Source organism: Diachasma alloeum, unplaced genomic scaffold, assembly GCF_001412515.2.
Source record: "Diachasma alloeum isolate Michigan unplaced genomic scaffold, Dall2.0 Dall_scaffold_00276, whole genome shotgun sequence".
Lineage (NCBI taxonomy): Eukaryota > Metazoa > Arthropoda > Insecta > Hymenoptera > Braconidae > Diachasma > Diachasma alloeum.
Genome location: NW_021680415.1, coordinates 1,246,939 through 1,262,035, shown reverse-complemented (window position 1 = coordinate 1,262,035; position 15,097 = coordinate 1,246,939). Strand labels below are relative to the sequence as shown.

Sequence of the window (15,097 nt, the reverse complement as noted above, 5' to 3'; positions counted from 1 at the left end):
TTTCAACTGATAATTTTTTGATAATTTTCTCTGGTAGTTGCTATATAAAAAACAAAACATCATGCAGTCGAATGAACCCCTCGTCAAACTGACAGATTGAATTCAATTGTGGCGTTGTGTTAATCATACAATTTTCGTTTCTCAATTGTGAGTTTCGTCTCATGGTCCAATTATATTGCCCGACATTTGGATTGGAAAAATAATCCCTCGAATACCACATGAGCTTCAAAATTAATCGGGCATTTTCCTCAAGGTTCCCTGCATACAAACGAAGTCGTCAAGTTTTTCAGGAAAAATCACTCGTGCTTCGCACTCGTGATTTTTTAACCTGCAGAACTTGACTCCTTCGTTTGTTTGGAACGAACCTATCGGAAAATACCCGATAATTTTGAAGCTCTTGTGGTATTACAAGTGAATATTTTCCATTAAAAATTTTTACTGGAAAAGAAACGAATAGATAAGCGCCGGGAGAGAAGATCGTAGATGAAGGTGGTTGAGAGGGAGGAAAAGAACAAATATACAACACTATAGTAACAATATAGTATATCTCTATATTATAAAAATCCAAATCGACTTCTGGTGATGAAAATTGAGTACTCGAAATTAAGACTCCAAAATTAAGAGTCACAAAGGTTAAAATAATGGTCATGAGGGTCAGAATAAGGATCATAATGGTGGATCATAATAATAGTGTACAAGGATTTGTTTTTATCAACTTTTTATTTATTTTCTCTTTCTTATATAAATCGTAACAAATTTCAATCAATTAATTCTTCGGAATAAGAAATATTAAGTAATTATTATGAATTCAGTAGTAGAATTTTAAAATAGGATGGGGTTTTTACGAGAAACTTTTGCAGATAAAAATGAAAGCTACAAGAATGTCCCGAGAAACGACTCATCCTGTTTCACCACTCTACCACCATCTTCACTTTAAGTAAATAAGAATTATGCGTAAATTCCGGTACAATTCAACTTCAAAACGACTGTCATTTGAATCGTAAAAATAATGATTTTTCAATAAATGTAAAAACTCTTACTATAAAATTAATGTATTTACAGAACGCAAAAAACCGCGTTTATGTTTGATGTTTTGATAATGAAATTTGATCGACGAATTTTTGGTGTTTAGTGGCACTTGCTGATTCCTATGGCACAGATATTTCAGTTGTGAAGTTTTCGAAGGGTTCAAATTCATTCGACTTCTAGTCGAGTTTGTCTTATTTTTTCGTCGCCTTTATAGTTTGCCTACGACGAGTGTTCTAAGGAAAATTTTCCACCTCCATTGCATTCCCAGAGCCACTTCTCACCCTCGACTAAGAACCTTTCGAATTTTGGCCACTTGAAAACTGCATTGATTGATCATCTGAAGTGCCTGAAAATTTCTATAAAATTGTTCACGTCGAGCAGTCCCTGTAGGTCTGTGCCTTCTTCTCTATCTCCCCGAGCTGCTTCTCCATCTCTGTAGTGAGAGCATCAACCTGTGCCATAAGATCACTGAGAAGTCTGTCATTATCCCTGTAGACACTCTCCATTCCGTCCAGATCCTTGAACTTTGTGGTAGTGTCAGCCGTGAGTTCAGACGCCCTCTGGAGCAGCTGCTTTGCCCTCTCAATGTCGCCCTTGCTCTTGGTGACTCGATAGTTCAGGGAATCCCCAGCTCTCTTGTACTCTGTCCCCAGTTTCTGGGTCTTCTCGTCAACTGCCTTGGCGTCCTCGGCGAGGGTGAGCAGCTCCTTCCTGATTTCCTGATTCAGGACGAAGTCGTTTCGCACTGATTGGGTCTGGAGCTGCTTGAGACGGGCCTCCAGGGCGTCCACAGCTGCTGTTGTGTTCGCTGCCTTCTTCTGGGCTTCCTTTGTCACCTCTCCTACGTCCTGGAGATCTTTCTCAGATAGGGCTATATCTCGCTCAGCTTTATCAATCGCATCTTCAGCTTCTTCTTGGGCTTTTTGGGTTTCAGACAGTAGATTCACTACCTGTAAGGTGAAGAGAACAATTGTCAACGATAATATAGCTTATGAAGTACTTCAGAGTAAACTCCACTATCATAACATGAAACCGCGTATTTTGTTAATTGTTTTAGAAATGATTGGATGGCATACGACATCATTCCGTTCAATGTAGAAGTTGAAATGTGTTTTAAAATGAACCCTCATAACGATCATAACGTCATAAAACGATCTTCTCACTTTGGTCTACTAAACCAACCCTATAATTCGATTGGTGTTGTGTTCTTCATTGAGATTAATTAACGATTGCACGCCAGAATGACACGTAAATGTTAACACTAACAAATTCAACACACAAAACTATACACGTGTTAAATTTATATATGTTAAATTGTCAAGTGTTGAAATTTACGTGTGTTATTTTGAACGATAACCAAATTAACAATATTTTTCATCTATTTTCACTCAGCCCCTTTCCATACCTTTTTGTAAACCTCAATCAACTCTTACCTTGCCAGCTTGATTCTGCTTGTCAATGGCAGACTGTTTAGCCCAGTTAGCCTTTTGTTCGAGCTCCTGGGCCATCCTCAAATCGCCAGCCGTGTCAGTCAAAATCTTATCAGAATCCGTCAAAGAAACAATGATGCTGTCGATCTTGTCAGCCAACTCCCTGATCTCGTCAGGTCGCAGATGAATATTTTTACTCAAGACCTCTTCAGCAAGATCTCGAACCATCATGGGAGTCGGTTGATCCTCATTCAACACCATGATGATCTTCTCGTTCACCTCAGCCAGGGCCTTGGCCACCCTGTCTGATCTGTTACGGGCGTCGAGAGCGAAGTTGAAGGCGTCTTGGGCGTTGCCACGAGCCGCGCCGGCATCCTGTTTCAGGTCCATCATCTAAAAACGCCAAATAATTGAAAAAGACATGAGCAAAAGCCCTCCAAAAAGTTCTGAACATCTTTCTCCGGAGCAATGAAACGTCTAATTGAACATCCTTACCTTTCGTAGAAGTCCTTCAGCAGTATCCTTATGATTTCTGATCTTCTCAGCCTGTCGTTTCGCCACATCCAGTGCCTGACTAGCCTTGGTAACGGCTCCAGCCTCGCAAGAGATCCCTCCACAAGTCCCACATCCAGCCCCACCACAAACACTGCTACATTCGGTGACGTTGTCCCCGCACATTCCCAGGTTCAACCCAGGAACTTCCTTCTCAAGACCCGAGATCCTCTCGTTCATTTTCTCGATCGACGCCATGCTCTTCTCCTGGGCCTCATTGACATTGGCGCTGTTCTTAGCCAAGAGGTTTTCAGTGTTCTTTCGATACCTCTCGGCGTCAGCCAGAACGTTATTGGTCTCGTTAGCCATCTTCTCCGCCAGTCGTGACTGCTCCGCCATTTGGTGAGTTACGTTGAGGGCCCCCTGGACGTTCGCCTCCTGCAGTCTAGTCGCGTCCTCCCTCAGGAGGGCAGCCCCCTGGTGAAGACTGTTCGTCCTGTTCTTCAGTTTTTTCAAAGCAACATCCCCAAGGTTCACTCGCTGACTGACATTCTCCAGCTGATTCTCCACTTCCTCAAGAGCTTTCGTCGAGGTGGACACGTTCTTAGCCAATTGACTCGCCAAATCGTGTAGTTCGTCGAGATCCTGACTCCTCACAGTCGTGTTATCGATCAATCCTCGGACTTGGTCGAGGGAGTCCAGCATTTTATCGAATTGCTGGCTGTAGACTCCGGTGGTGCCCACTTTCTGAATCCTCGAGGCCTCCTCGATCACCAGATCTGTTTTATTACGAAGCCCGTCGAGGATCAGGTCCCAGTTGTCGAAGCACTCGCCGCAGGGGCTGCAATGAGGGGCTGTACCGATGTAACTACGATCACACTGATCGCATTTCTCGCCTCCAATGCCCTTGTGACAGACGCAGACACCTGTCTCGCGGTTGCATTGAGCCGACGATGAACCGATAACGTCGCAGTCGCAAGGGTAACACTGGACGTTAGGGTTGCCCCAGAAGTTGGATTGACATTCGTTGCAGCGACGACCTCCGAAGCCCGAACGACATTCACAGGTGCCGTCGTAAGGGTTGCACCTGGAGGTAATAAATCATTTTGTTGTGATCCCATTTGAAATACGATGGCATAGTATCTCTTGTAGGAAGGAAGTGCTGCAAATATTTTCAAGGAAAATTGAAAGGCCTGAAGGGCCTGCTTACATTTTCATTTCGTCTCTTTGAGACGAATTCAACCATATCATATTTTATCATGATATCCATTTTCCAGGAAATTCAAACTAGAAAACCAAACTAGATAGAAATACTCTTATTCTAACTCCTCAAGAGGTTCCGTTCAGATATCGTTAAGGATATCCAAGTAACTTTCACAGTTTGGTACAGACCAAACTATAGATTTAAACATTTTCAATCATAAAATTTGTCAATTAAATTGTGTGAAAAACACCACCTAATTTTCGAAAAATGATTCTTCAAACTGCGAAAAGTACACATATAGTCGGAATCAGATCATTTTTGCTCTCATAAGTTCATTTTAAGCTACTCACTTGTCCGAGACACTTCCCACAGCATCACACTCGCAAGGATCACAGCCCTGTCCACTAGCGATCCTCCAGTAGTTCTCCGCGCACCTGTCGCAAAGTTGTCCAATGACATTAGGCAAGCAAGGACACTGTCCAGTCCTGTGGTCGCAAGTCCCCGCTGCAATATCCGTCCCCAGGACATTGCACATGCAGTCCTGGCAGTTCTTCTCGAGCGCATTCCCGTAGAACCCTGGCTTGCACTGCTGACAGTTGGCTCCAGCAGTATCATAGAGACACTGTAGACAGCGTCCGGTGTATGGATCACAATTTCCAGGTCTCGACGGGTCGGTGTTGTTGCTGCAGTCGCAAGCGGTACATTGACCACCGACTTCTTCGGGATTTCCGAAGTAGTTCTCTGCGCAGTTCTCACATCGCGCTCCGGAGTATCCTTTAAAGCACTCGCAGATGACGTCGTGGGTTATCGGGTCCAGGGAACAGCTGTCCGCGTAGGCGTGACCAGAATCGATAGTTCCTGATTGACAAGAATTTTGGAAAATGACAAGAGTAATTATTAATTACTGGAAACGAACGAGAATTTTGATTTGTAAATATCTTTGGAGGAAAGAGCTTTGAGAAGATTTATCAAAAGATTTCTTCATTTCATGAAAGCTGTCTCGTTGGAAAATCGCTCTAGCTACTTGAAGCCACAAAAAAATCGTCGTTACTTGATTTGGTGCCTTGCACATCTCATCATTACAATAAGCTTTACCTGGACAAGGACACGCTCTGCAGGGAATGTCAACCCCAATCCTCGGGTCCCCATAGAAGGTGTCGATGCACCTATCACAGTTATGCCCAGTGGTATAATCTCTGCAATCTTGACAAGCTCCAGTAGACGAATCACAGCTGTCAGCGTGGCCATTGCACTCGCACCTCCTGCAATGTGGGAAGTTCCAGAATCCTGGTTCACACTGGCCACAGGTCCTGCCATAAGTGTTCGGCCTGCATTTGCACCGACCAGTATCAACATCGCAGAAGTTGTCCAAAGCACCGACTGCGTTACAGTCGCAGGGAATGCATCCGTTGGGGCCGAATCCGTAGGTGCCAGGAGCACAACGATCGCAACGACGTCCCACTACGTTGGGTTTGCAGGGACAGACGCCCCCGTAGTGCTCACAGAGGAGACTGTGTGATCCTGTTGGGTTGCATTCACAGGCTGAAGGGGAGAACAAATAATTAATTAAGACGATCCCGATTGCGTCTGAACGAAATTGGCTCACAGGGCCAAAACTGATTTTTACTTACAATGCGCTCCGTCGAACACCCAATAACCGATACTGCTGTGATACGGTGCACAAATGTCGTTCTCATCGCGTGTGTACGGGGTCACACTGTCGAATATCTCGTTACAACGATATCTTTCGTACTCCTTCCTTCTTAACTGGTTGGGGCCTTCGCCGTTGAAGAATGGAATCGAATCTATTCTTGGTCTTAAAACAATCTGACACAGAAACAGATGCGTGAATATCAATGACAAATCAATAAGAATTGAATGACAGAGAATGCAAGTTCTAGGGGTAATTTAGTAGGAATTTTTACCGAATCGATGAGGATGGAAGCAGTGGGTGTCTCTGTGTGAGGATCGAACCTCCTGAACGAGAGCAACAGCTTGTATACTTTCCCAGCTTCAAAGCAAACCGAAGGATTGGCGACAGCACTTCGGGCATTGTCAGGCAGCTGGAGCCACAGTCTGTCGTCTTCGGGTCTCCAACCAGCGCAAGGACCTTGGGGATCGACAGGACCATCTCGTGTGATCAGGATCTCCACCTCCTGCCAGACTCCAGGGTGCACAGGCTCGTAACGCACTATTATGTCGTACCACATGGATCTTCTGATGTCGTCGATTGTGAAGTTCATTGTTGAGGTTTCAACGACTTTCATGAAACCTGTCCCTGTCCACGTGTTGTTCCTCCCGTCTCTGTAGGGCTCTCTGATAACCACTTGGCAGTTCTACAGATATGGGGATGGTTTGATGAGAAAGCAGTTCAAGTAATGAAACTAATCAAAGATAAAATTGACGCGTTTCAAGTGACAAATGCGTTTTTGATTGATAAATATCTTCAAACCTACGTAAGATGTCGCAATTCTCATGAGGGAATCTTTATAAAATCGTTACTATCGCCGAGTTCAAAGTATTCATTAACAACTGCTATTGAACTGGAGTCCTCTAATCACTGAATTGAAGATGTAATGAATACTCACATCACTACCGCCTGCCAACTCTCCCTCATAAATCAGAAAGTCTAGGGACCCAGTGTAATAACTCTGTTCAGGTTGATTACACGTTCTCCCTCCTACATGAGGTCTGCATCGACATTGACCAGTGATAACGTCACAAGTGGACTCGTAGGAGCCACCAGGATCGCAATCGCAGGGCTTGCAGCCATCATGATCATCGGATAAACCCCAGTACTCCGGCAAACATTGATTGCAATCGCGTGCTGTTACGTAACGCTTGCAGGTGCACTCTCCCGTAACTTGATTGCATCCCTGATTGTCGATGGTTCCCAGGGGGTTACAGGTACAGGCTAGATGGATTAAAAAGGGATGGAGGTCAATCGATCAGCTGAAGTCATTGTGACCGATACATTGATATCCTTTAATTTGTTAATATTTTCTTGACGAGAATTACTTCAATCGTCTGGGGCTAATAAGCAGTCCTACGGTGTTACCTAAGTCCAGCTTCTTAGAATGAATTTGACTGCTGTTACCATTCTCAGTAATGACAAATGGCTGTGGTAGTTATGAAAAACCGTGGGAATAAGGAGATGCATTGGTTTGAATTACCTTGACATCCGTCGGGATTATTCACATCGAAATTCCAGAACCCGTTCTTACACAAGTCACATCTGCGACCCTCGACGTTGGATTTGCAGTGACAACGGCCGGATTCTTCGCCACTTAAAATGTCTGTCCTCGAGTCACAGATGCCATCGTCGAGGGATCCGCCAGGATCACAATCGCAAGCTGAGGGAGAACAAAAGGTTCATCTTAACGGCAATCAGAGCTTCATTAGAGGCCGTGACATCTATTCAGAATGAACACTATCGATTCCAATTACTTTCGTCTTTGGCGTCAATCCTTTCTCAAAACCAACGAATAGATGCGAAAGTAATTGGAATCCGTTTCGTTCGTCGTGGATAGGTTTCACAGCATTCTTGAAAAATAGTTATGAAACTCACGTTGACAAGCCTCTGGATGCGAGATATTCTTCGTCAAATCGTGATAGAAGAAAGGTTTGCACTGTTCGCAATTCTGTCCCCTGGTGTTGTGCTGGCAATCATCACAAACACCCCCGGAGACCCTCCCAGATCGTTCGTAGACAGCTTCGTCAAAATGACAGGAATTGGCGTGTTCATTGCAGTTACATTTTCTGCAGGCATTCGTCTGCTTTCCAACAGCAGGTTTCCATGGTCCGTCGTTATAAAGATCCTGACAGATCTCGCAATTGAGACCTTTTGTGTTGTGAGTGCACTCACATCTTCCATGAACCATCTCCTCTTCATTGACAACACCAGGGAGCTCGAGACAAGCTGAGGCGTGCCCGTAGCAAGAGCACGAGCCTCGAATCACCATGTCCTGTACAGCATAATAATACTTTTCTCTGATCTCAGCACGATCGTCCAAAAGGTCATCTCCAAGTGTATGCAATTTCGTAAAGTTGATCCGCAGATTCGTCACCTTCATCAGATTCTGAACTTCCTTTGAGTACGGATTATCGATTACGGATTGGAGGTTCGGTGGAAGAACCCTGAATATGATCTCACCCCCTGACGAGGGAGCGACGTAGGAATATCTTGACTCGCAGATCACGTCTGATAGCTTTTTTGGCACGTGGGTAGGGACTCCTGGGAATGCTTGCTCACAGTTGTGAGCGAAATATCTGTACACCTGCCAGGTCTTCCCGAAGTCGTGGGAACGTTCGATTAACATCGCTGCTGGTCGGAAGGTTTGGAAACGGATTATCATGTGAGTCAAGTGGAACTCTGCTTCTAGAGAGAAGTCTATGGTCACGTTCTCGATTCCATTCTCTGCCTGCCACCACGAGTTCTTCGACAATCTGTTTATTGGAAGTGGAAGAAGAAGTTTAGCAGGCTGTCATACTATTTAGTGCAATGAATAATTCTTTTTGCTTCCCTTCGTTAGCCTTTTCATTTCGATCGATGGTAACAAAACTTAAAAGAGAGTATAAGAGTGATCTGATTATTTTGCTATGAGCGTGAAGGAAAAAGGATAGATGGGGTTGAAAAACTTTAATATAAAGATTTGAATTGAAGAGAAATAGCCAAATTTTTGCAGAATTTGGTTTCTTTTTTGAATTATAAGATATTCATTTTTTAAAACTACAAAAGTCTTCAATAAAGTTGATCAATCTTGTTAGATTCATCAATATATTTTTGGTCAATTCTCCTTGGATAGACTGACGGTTTTTGTTGTCAATCTTTCATGAGTGATTCAACTATTTTTAGTAATTACGGAGTGAAAAGGGAAGATGGGATCCAAAAACCTTTACATAAAGGTTAGAATTGCAGGAAAATGACGGAGTTATTACAGAATTCGGTTCAGTCCCTAGATTCTAAGATATTCACTTGACAAAAAATGCAGGAAGCCCTTAGAAAAGTTGACTAATCTCATTGGATTCATCGAGATCACTTTTTTTTCGTCTCTCAAAGGACAGATTTCCTTTCTTGTATGTCAGACTCACCCTCCAACAATATTCGTAATATTATGTTGTAACTTCGGTGATGATGCATCACAGAAGAAACACTTTTTCCTTTCCTTTAAATGAGAAACTATGCAATATCTCTCCGGGTCCAAAAGCCCACAGGTTGACGATGACTTCAGTCGATCTTTTCTTCCTATTAACAAGTTACCCGTGGCTGGGTAACACGAGCTCTGCTCGCACGGGTGTCTCCTCTTCGCATAAGGACCTGCATCGAACAATCAATTGTTAATTCTCAAGTTGAATACAGTCTTCACCGACAATTTTCCCAATTACTTTTTCCTCCAGTGTTAAATACTCCGAATTAAGCACTTGAATTTGTTTAAAACATTTTAATGTCAATTAGTACTGGTGAACGTGCAATACATCTGGGGAACGTGACTCCAACCACAACCGTGTATTAATGAATTAATACAATTTCTTTCTTGTTCTTTACGACATTGCTACCTCTGACTCGTGAGAATATTCTCATCGGCCCTGGATATGCTATTCCATCCACTGATGGAATGTCACCTCGATGAATTGGCCCTACAACACCCCTTCATTTTTATTCTCATCCTCAATATATACTCCCAACATGTTTTCGATGTTTTTGAATTTTCTAAATTTTTTTTTTCCATCATTTTCTTCACTGGAAATTTTTTTTATTTTAATTCAATGGAAGTGTCTCTTACCTCTGATAGCAGCTCTACTGGAGTCTCTAGACTGGCCATTGATAAAATCTGTGAAAATAAAGGGAATACATAATTTGTCATTAATATTATACTGTTTAATAGGGAAGTGGTGAAACCAGCCGGATTAAAAAATTCAATAGAGAAATCTAACGCTTCCTTTAAGACATTCTATTGAAGTTTTATTGAAATTCTATTAGAAAATTATATTTGTTTTTTGCCCAGATTTTATTGAAGATTATATAATTTTATCCTGTTATTTTGTTGAGAGATATTTCATAGAAGTCCATAGATTTTGATTTTTCTGTAGAAATTTTTAAGCGTAAATTTCTTAAGTTCGTTTTCCGAAAAAAAAAATTTAGAGAATTCTTGTTCAAAAATTCTTAAAGAAATACCCCCAAATAGAAAGTTACATCATTTTTGATAGAATTGACGCAATAAACAAATCAACTTTTCTCACAGAATTCTAATGGAATTCTTATAGACTTCCAATAAAAGTTCAATAAATCATAAAATTCTTGAGCGAAAGCTCGGATTTTATTTGTGATTTACAATTCTCTCCAAGACTTTTCATTATCTCTCTCAAAAATCAGCATATCTTTATAAAAGCGATCTACTCCCGTGAAATTATTTCCATTCAATCTGTCACACGAATTATCCCTCCAGTACTAAAAGTATCGAACAAAATGAAACATAATCATTAGAATTTTCATCACAACCCTAGTGCAGATTTTCTCTCCTCATCATTTCCTCTCTCACTTCTCTTCAACATCTAATCGCCGAGCCAAGCGGATGTTTGTGATGATTTCTGCTCTCCTCGTGTATGAAGATATCGAGACTGTCTAATCTAACCATGTGACGAAAGTATTTCGGTGAAGTCACTGATGAACGCCAATGATATCTCATTATTCATTGAAATTATGGGGCAGATTCTAAATGCCCCATTGAATGCATCTGTATCACTCGTAATTCCTCTTATGCATGCATTCATTCATCCATTGACTAATTAATATTCGTCTCTTCGAAAACGTTGGGAGGGGAATGATTACCTCGATGCAAAAAACCATATGAAATGTTTTAATACGCATCAAAAAATATCGAAAAATATTTCTATTGAACTTCTATTTTAAAATTCTCTTAGGTTTCGGTCTACTCTATTCAACAATTCCTCAGCTTCACTATACATTTTTTTCACGATATTTTTTTCTTTTTTCATTAAAAAATGAAACAAAAAAATTGAAAATTGGGGTCGAGGAATTTTTATAGAAAATATCCGAATGGAAAAATCGAATCCTATTGATTTTTTCCATAGAATATTTTCTGTGGAATATTTATATTGAATAAAACTGCAAATAAGCCACAGAATTTTTCAATAAAATTAACCAAAAACCAATAGAAAGGTCAATCGAAATCCAATACAATTTTCTAGTCAATTTACTAGCTTTTTTATGACTAGAAAAGGGCCGCGCGCATGATTTGCCTAGTGGTTTGTGCATACTATTTACGATCGTTATATATTTATTCATTTATTCATGAAAAAACAAGTCAATATTTTCTATCATTTTGTCTAGGTTTAAGAAAATAACTTGGATCTTTTTCGGTAAACACACGAGTAAAAATTTCTTGTTCACGATTTTTTATTCAAAAGAATACAGAAATATTATTAATTATTATTTTCATTATTATTATTCATTCATTCATTTATGAATAAATATATTTTTTTAAGAATTAAGATAGAGAAAAATCATGAGAAAATTTTTTTTCAAAGTAAAATAAACTTGAATTATTTCTAAAAGAAAGACATTGCTGACAGAATTATTTTTTACCTAATAGAGAAAATTCTTTTGTACGTAAAAAAATCTAGTTTTGAAAATAGAAATTTATGAATGATTATTACTACATGAAATTCGCAATGATTGTTACACAATTAATCGGGGAAGCCCCGAATTAGAGAAATTAATAATAACATTCTCCAGTGATGGTCCCAGGGCCCGAGTGTAATTTTCGGGGCAACGAAATAAAAATCTCAGCGGAAGACGAGGGTCAAGGGGTCGATGTGGTATCTAATCACCACTGGATAAAGACACTTCTTGTTGGGAGGGTAACGAATGGAAAGTAGGCTGCCTTATTCTCGGATATCTCGTGGATACTCAATGGACCTTTTTTACTCATTCCCTTCTTTCGGTCGTAATGACGAAATCTCGGTTTTTGTCGATAAAGTCTCGTATGAGGAATATAACGAGTCACTCAGTGCGGCGGCTCAGAATTAAAATTAATTGGATTGTAATGAAAGTGGGGTGCACTCACCTGTACAGATACCGAGGAGTAGGAGCGCTGTGACGATATTCAGGATTTTAAACTCCATTTTGAAAATATCCATGCTTGTTGATTTGTGGCTCCCATTAACACGACGCCATTTATCTGAAATATTGAAATAGGTCATTGAGACATTGCAGAGTGAACCGGAGGGACATTAGGAGATGAATGGAGTTAAAAATAGTCCCGATACGCGTGACGAAGAGATTTTAATTCGGGGGTTCATTAGGGAGATTATGGTAAAGGGGAAATTTTATGAGAAGCTCTGGTGCAGATGTTAATTTAGTTTATCAATGGTTTTCATAAGGATGTCTTCATGGAAATTAAATTTATCTTCAAATGAGGAGAATTGTTTTAACAAGTTAAATCGGTAGATATAGAAAAATCGATAGTGACATGGGAAAGCTTGAAATTGTGCATTTCTGTTGATCCTTCAGAGCTTTATAGGAAAGCTCCTTGGAATTATTTTTTCATCTTTTTTTGGTTGCAAGGATTAAGTTAATGTAATAGACCTAATCTCTTGGATCGGTGGAAAAACGTGATGTCTTTATAGGTCTCTATTTCTTCTACGAAAAAAATTCAGTTAAATGTCTGAAAGTAAAAAGAAGAAACGTTTTGTTTTTAATAATTAACTTCTTCAGAATAATTTTATCAATTCTCCTAGCCTTTTAGATATTTATCAGAGACTAATCTTCAAATGAAATTGATCTGTCAAGTGACATCCATGAAGATGACTTGACTTCGAAGAAGATTTGAATATTTTCTTGAGGAGGTGTTTGTAGATTTTATTTTAGTTCGGAAAGAAAGTTTTGTTTTTCAGAATCTAACTTCTTTAGAATGACTTCGTCCAAGTATTCTCCGAGGTATCGATCAAAAATTGATCTTCCAGTGAGATCCACCGATCTCGAGCCAAATCGATAAATATCTGCAAACCCAATGAACATATCAAAATATTACCACAACTGTCTGTTCACAAATCTCCTCCTCAACAATAAAGCTCAAATCAAGAACTATTTTCCCACTGAAATAGACTAATCCCATGTCCCACAGCATTTCAAGCCTCAAAAAATCTAAACACTCGCGCATAACACATCAACAATTCCGAAGACCTCATGAAATACATATTCCATCGATTTTCTGTTCAAATGATCTGGAAATCCATAAAGTACATGATTTTTCAGTTCAATTATTCTGTGAAAATTCAGATAAATCCGGAAAATTCAGGGAAAAATTGAAAATTCATGTCAATTTGTTTCTGAATATTCATGTTCCCCTGAAAATTCAATCAAGTTGTAAAATTTCCATCCTCCCCCACTGAAGACTCGTGAATTTCCCTGATTTCTACTTTAAACTTGAAATTTCATAACCATTTTTTCCTATGGGATTTACTACAATATCTTCCGTGCAATTTCAAAAAATTTCTGATAGTGTATCGATTAAAAATTGATCTTCACGTCAATTGATCCCACGTCCCACAGCATTTCAACCTCAAAAAATCTAAACACTCGCGAATAGCCCATTAAAAATTCCAAAAACCTCATGAAATACATATTCCATTGATTTTCTATTCAAATGATCTGGAAATCCATAAAATACTTGATTTGTTAGGAAAATTCAGGGAAAAATTGAAAATTTATGTCAATTTGTCTCTGAATCTTCATGTTCCCCTGAGAATTCAATCAAGTTGTAAAATTTCCATCTCCCTCCCACTGAAAACTCGTGAATTTCCCTGAATTCTACTTTAAACTTGAAATTTCATAACCATTTTCCCCTATGAAATTTACTACAATATCTTCCATGCAATTTCAAAACATTTCTGATGGTGTATCGATCAAAAATTGATCTTCACGTCAATTGATCCCACGTCCCACAGCATTTCAGCCTCAAAAAATCTGAGCACTCGCGAATAACACATCAACAATTCCGAAAACCTCATGAAATGAAAAATGACACTGAGCCACAACTTTGCAACTGCACCCTCCTATCACAATCCTTATCTCCCTAGCACCCAAACCCCTCGCCCCCGCCTTCTGGCCGCACTGAAAAGCCCCAAGAAACCGAGTGAAATAGAAAAAAAGAGAGATTAGACGCTGAGTAGAGAAATGCCTAACAGCGTTCTCGTCGACTCATGACAAAAACACCCGAGACATTTATCCAATCGCACAGCTGAATTGAATGACACGACGTAACGATCGGCAAATGAAAAATTGTAATTAACACACACTTGACGAAAGTCTCGCAGACGAAAAAATCTCCCCTCGTTGCAGTCCAGAACTCGGAAACAAAATAAATCCCACGATTTACCAGAACAGAGGCGCGCCTCTGCAGCCAGCAGCAGCCCAGGGCACTCTCTTCAACCTCCACAATCTCTCTATACACGCGTTTTGTAGTGTGTGGGGCGCTTACTCTCTGCCGGCGACCAAGTGAGTGAATAAAGAAGAAAAAAGGAGGATGGAAAAAATAGAGAGGAGTTGGAGACGTGGGGGGACAACACTGTGGGAGGGATTAAATCTCTGGGTTCACCTCGTGGAGACGAGAGTGTTTTCAAATCCTTTTGAGGATTTTTAATTTTTCCGGGTTTTCCAGGGTTTGGAAATTCAGGGAAGATGTTGGGACATTGAGAGGAGGAAATTTCACCGGAAATTAAGGAATTAGTTATACTGTTAGGAATTTCTTGAAATTTCAGTCATGTGTCATCGGAATTTTCAATTTTGTGAGTTTGAATTCAATTTCAGGTGAAAACGTTCACTAAATTTCTCATTCGTCTTGAAAATTCAAGAAAATCGGGGTTTTCATGTTGAAGAATCATTGATTTTTCAATGAAAGCTTGAATTTTTAATAGATTG

General features: G+C 40.2%; 1 protein-coding gene across 1 annotated transcript; it reads right to left on the bottom strand.

Moving 5' to 3' along the window:
- Positions 1–701: 701 nt before the first annotated feature.
- LOC107037998 (laminin subunit beta-1) lies at positions 702–14,593 on the bottom strand. Its single transcript, XM_015256856.1, has 14 exons — positions 14,476–14,593; positions 12,243–12,356; positions 9,939–9,986; positions 9,247–9,472; positions 7,724–8,601; positions 7,329–7,508; positions 6,744–7,069; positions 6,081–6,491; positions 5,787–5,982; positions 5,251–5,697; positions 4,506–5,013; positions 2,955–4,038; positions 2,463–2,852; positions 702–1,979 (listed from the first exon to the last, which is right to left on the bottom strand). Exons 2-14 carry the CDS (start codon positions 12,313–12,315, stop codon positions 1,398–1,400), a joined length of 5,349 nt encoding a protein of 1,782 aa, XP_015112342.1. The 5' UTR covers positions 12,316–12,356; positions 14,476–14,593; the 3' UTR covers positions 702–1,397.
- Positions 14,594–15,097: the final 504 nt, after the last annotated feature.

Excerpts from the sequence above, each read along its gene's own strand:
- LOC107037998 (XM_015256856.1), bottom strand. The coding sequence starts at position 12,315 with ATGGATATTTTCAAAATGGAGTTTAAAATCCTGAATATCGTCACAGCG. Across the intron at positions 9,473-9,938 it reads CAGTAGAGCTGCTATCAGAG|GTCCTTATGCGAAGAGGAGA; the intron begins GTAAGAGACACT and ends TGTTCGATGCAG. Across the intron at positions 4,039-4,505 it reads GTGGGAAGTGTCTCGGACAA|GTGCAACCCTTACGACGGCA; the intron begins GTGAGTAGCTTA and ends TATTACCTCCAG.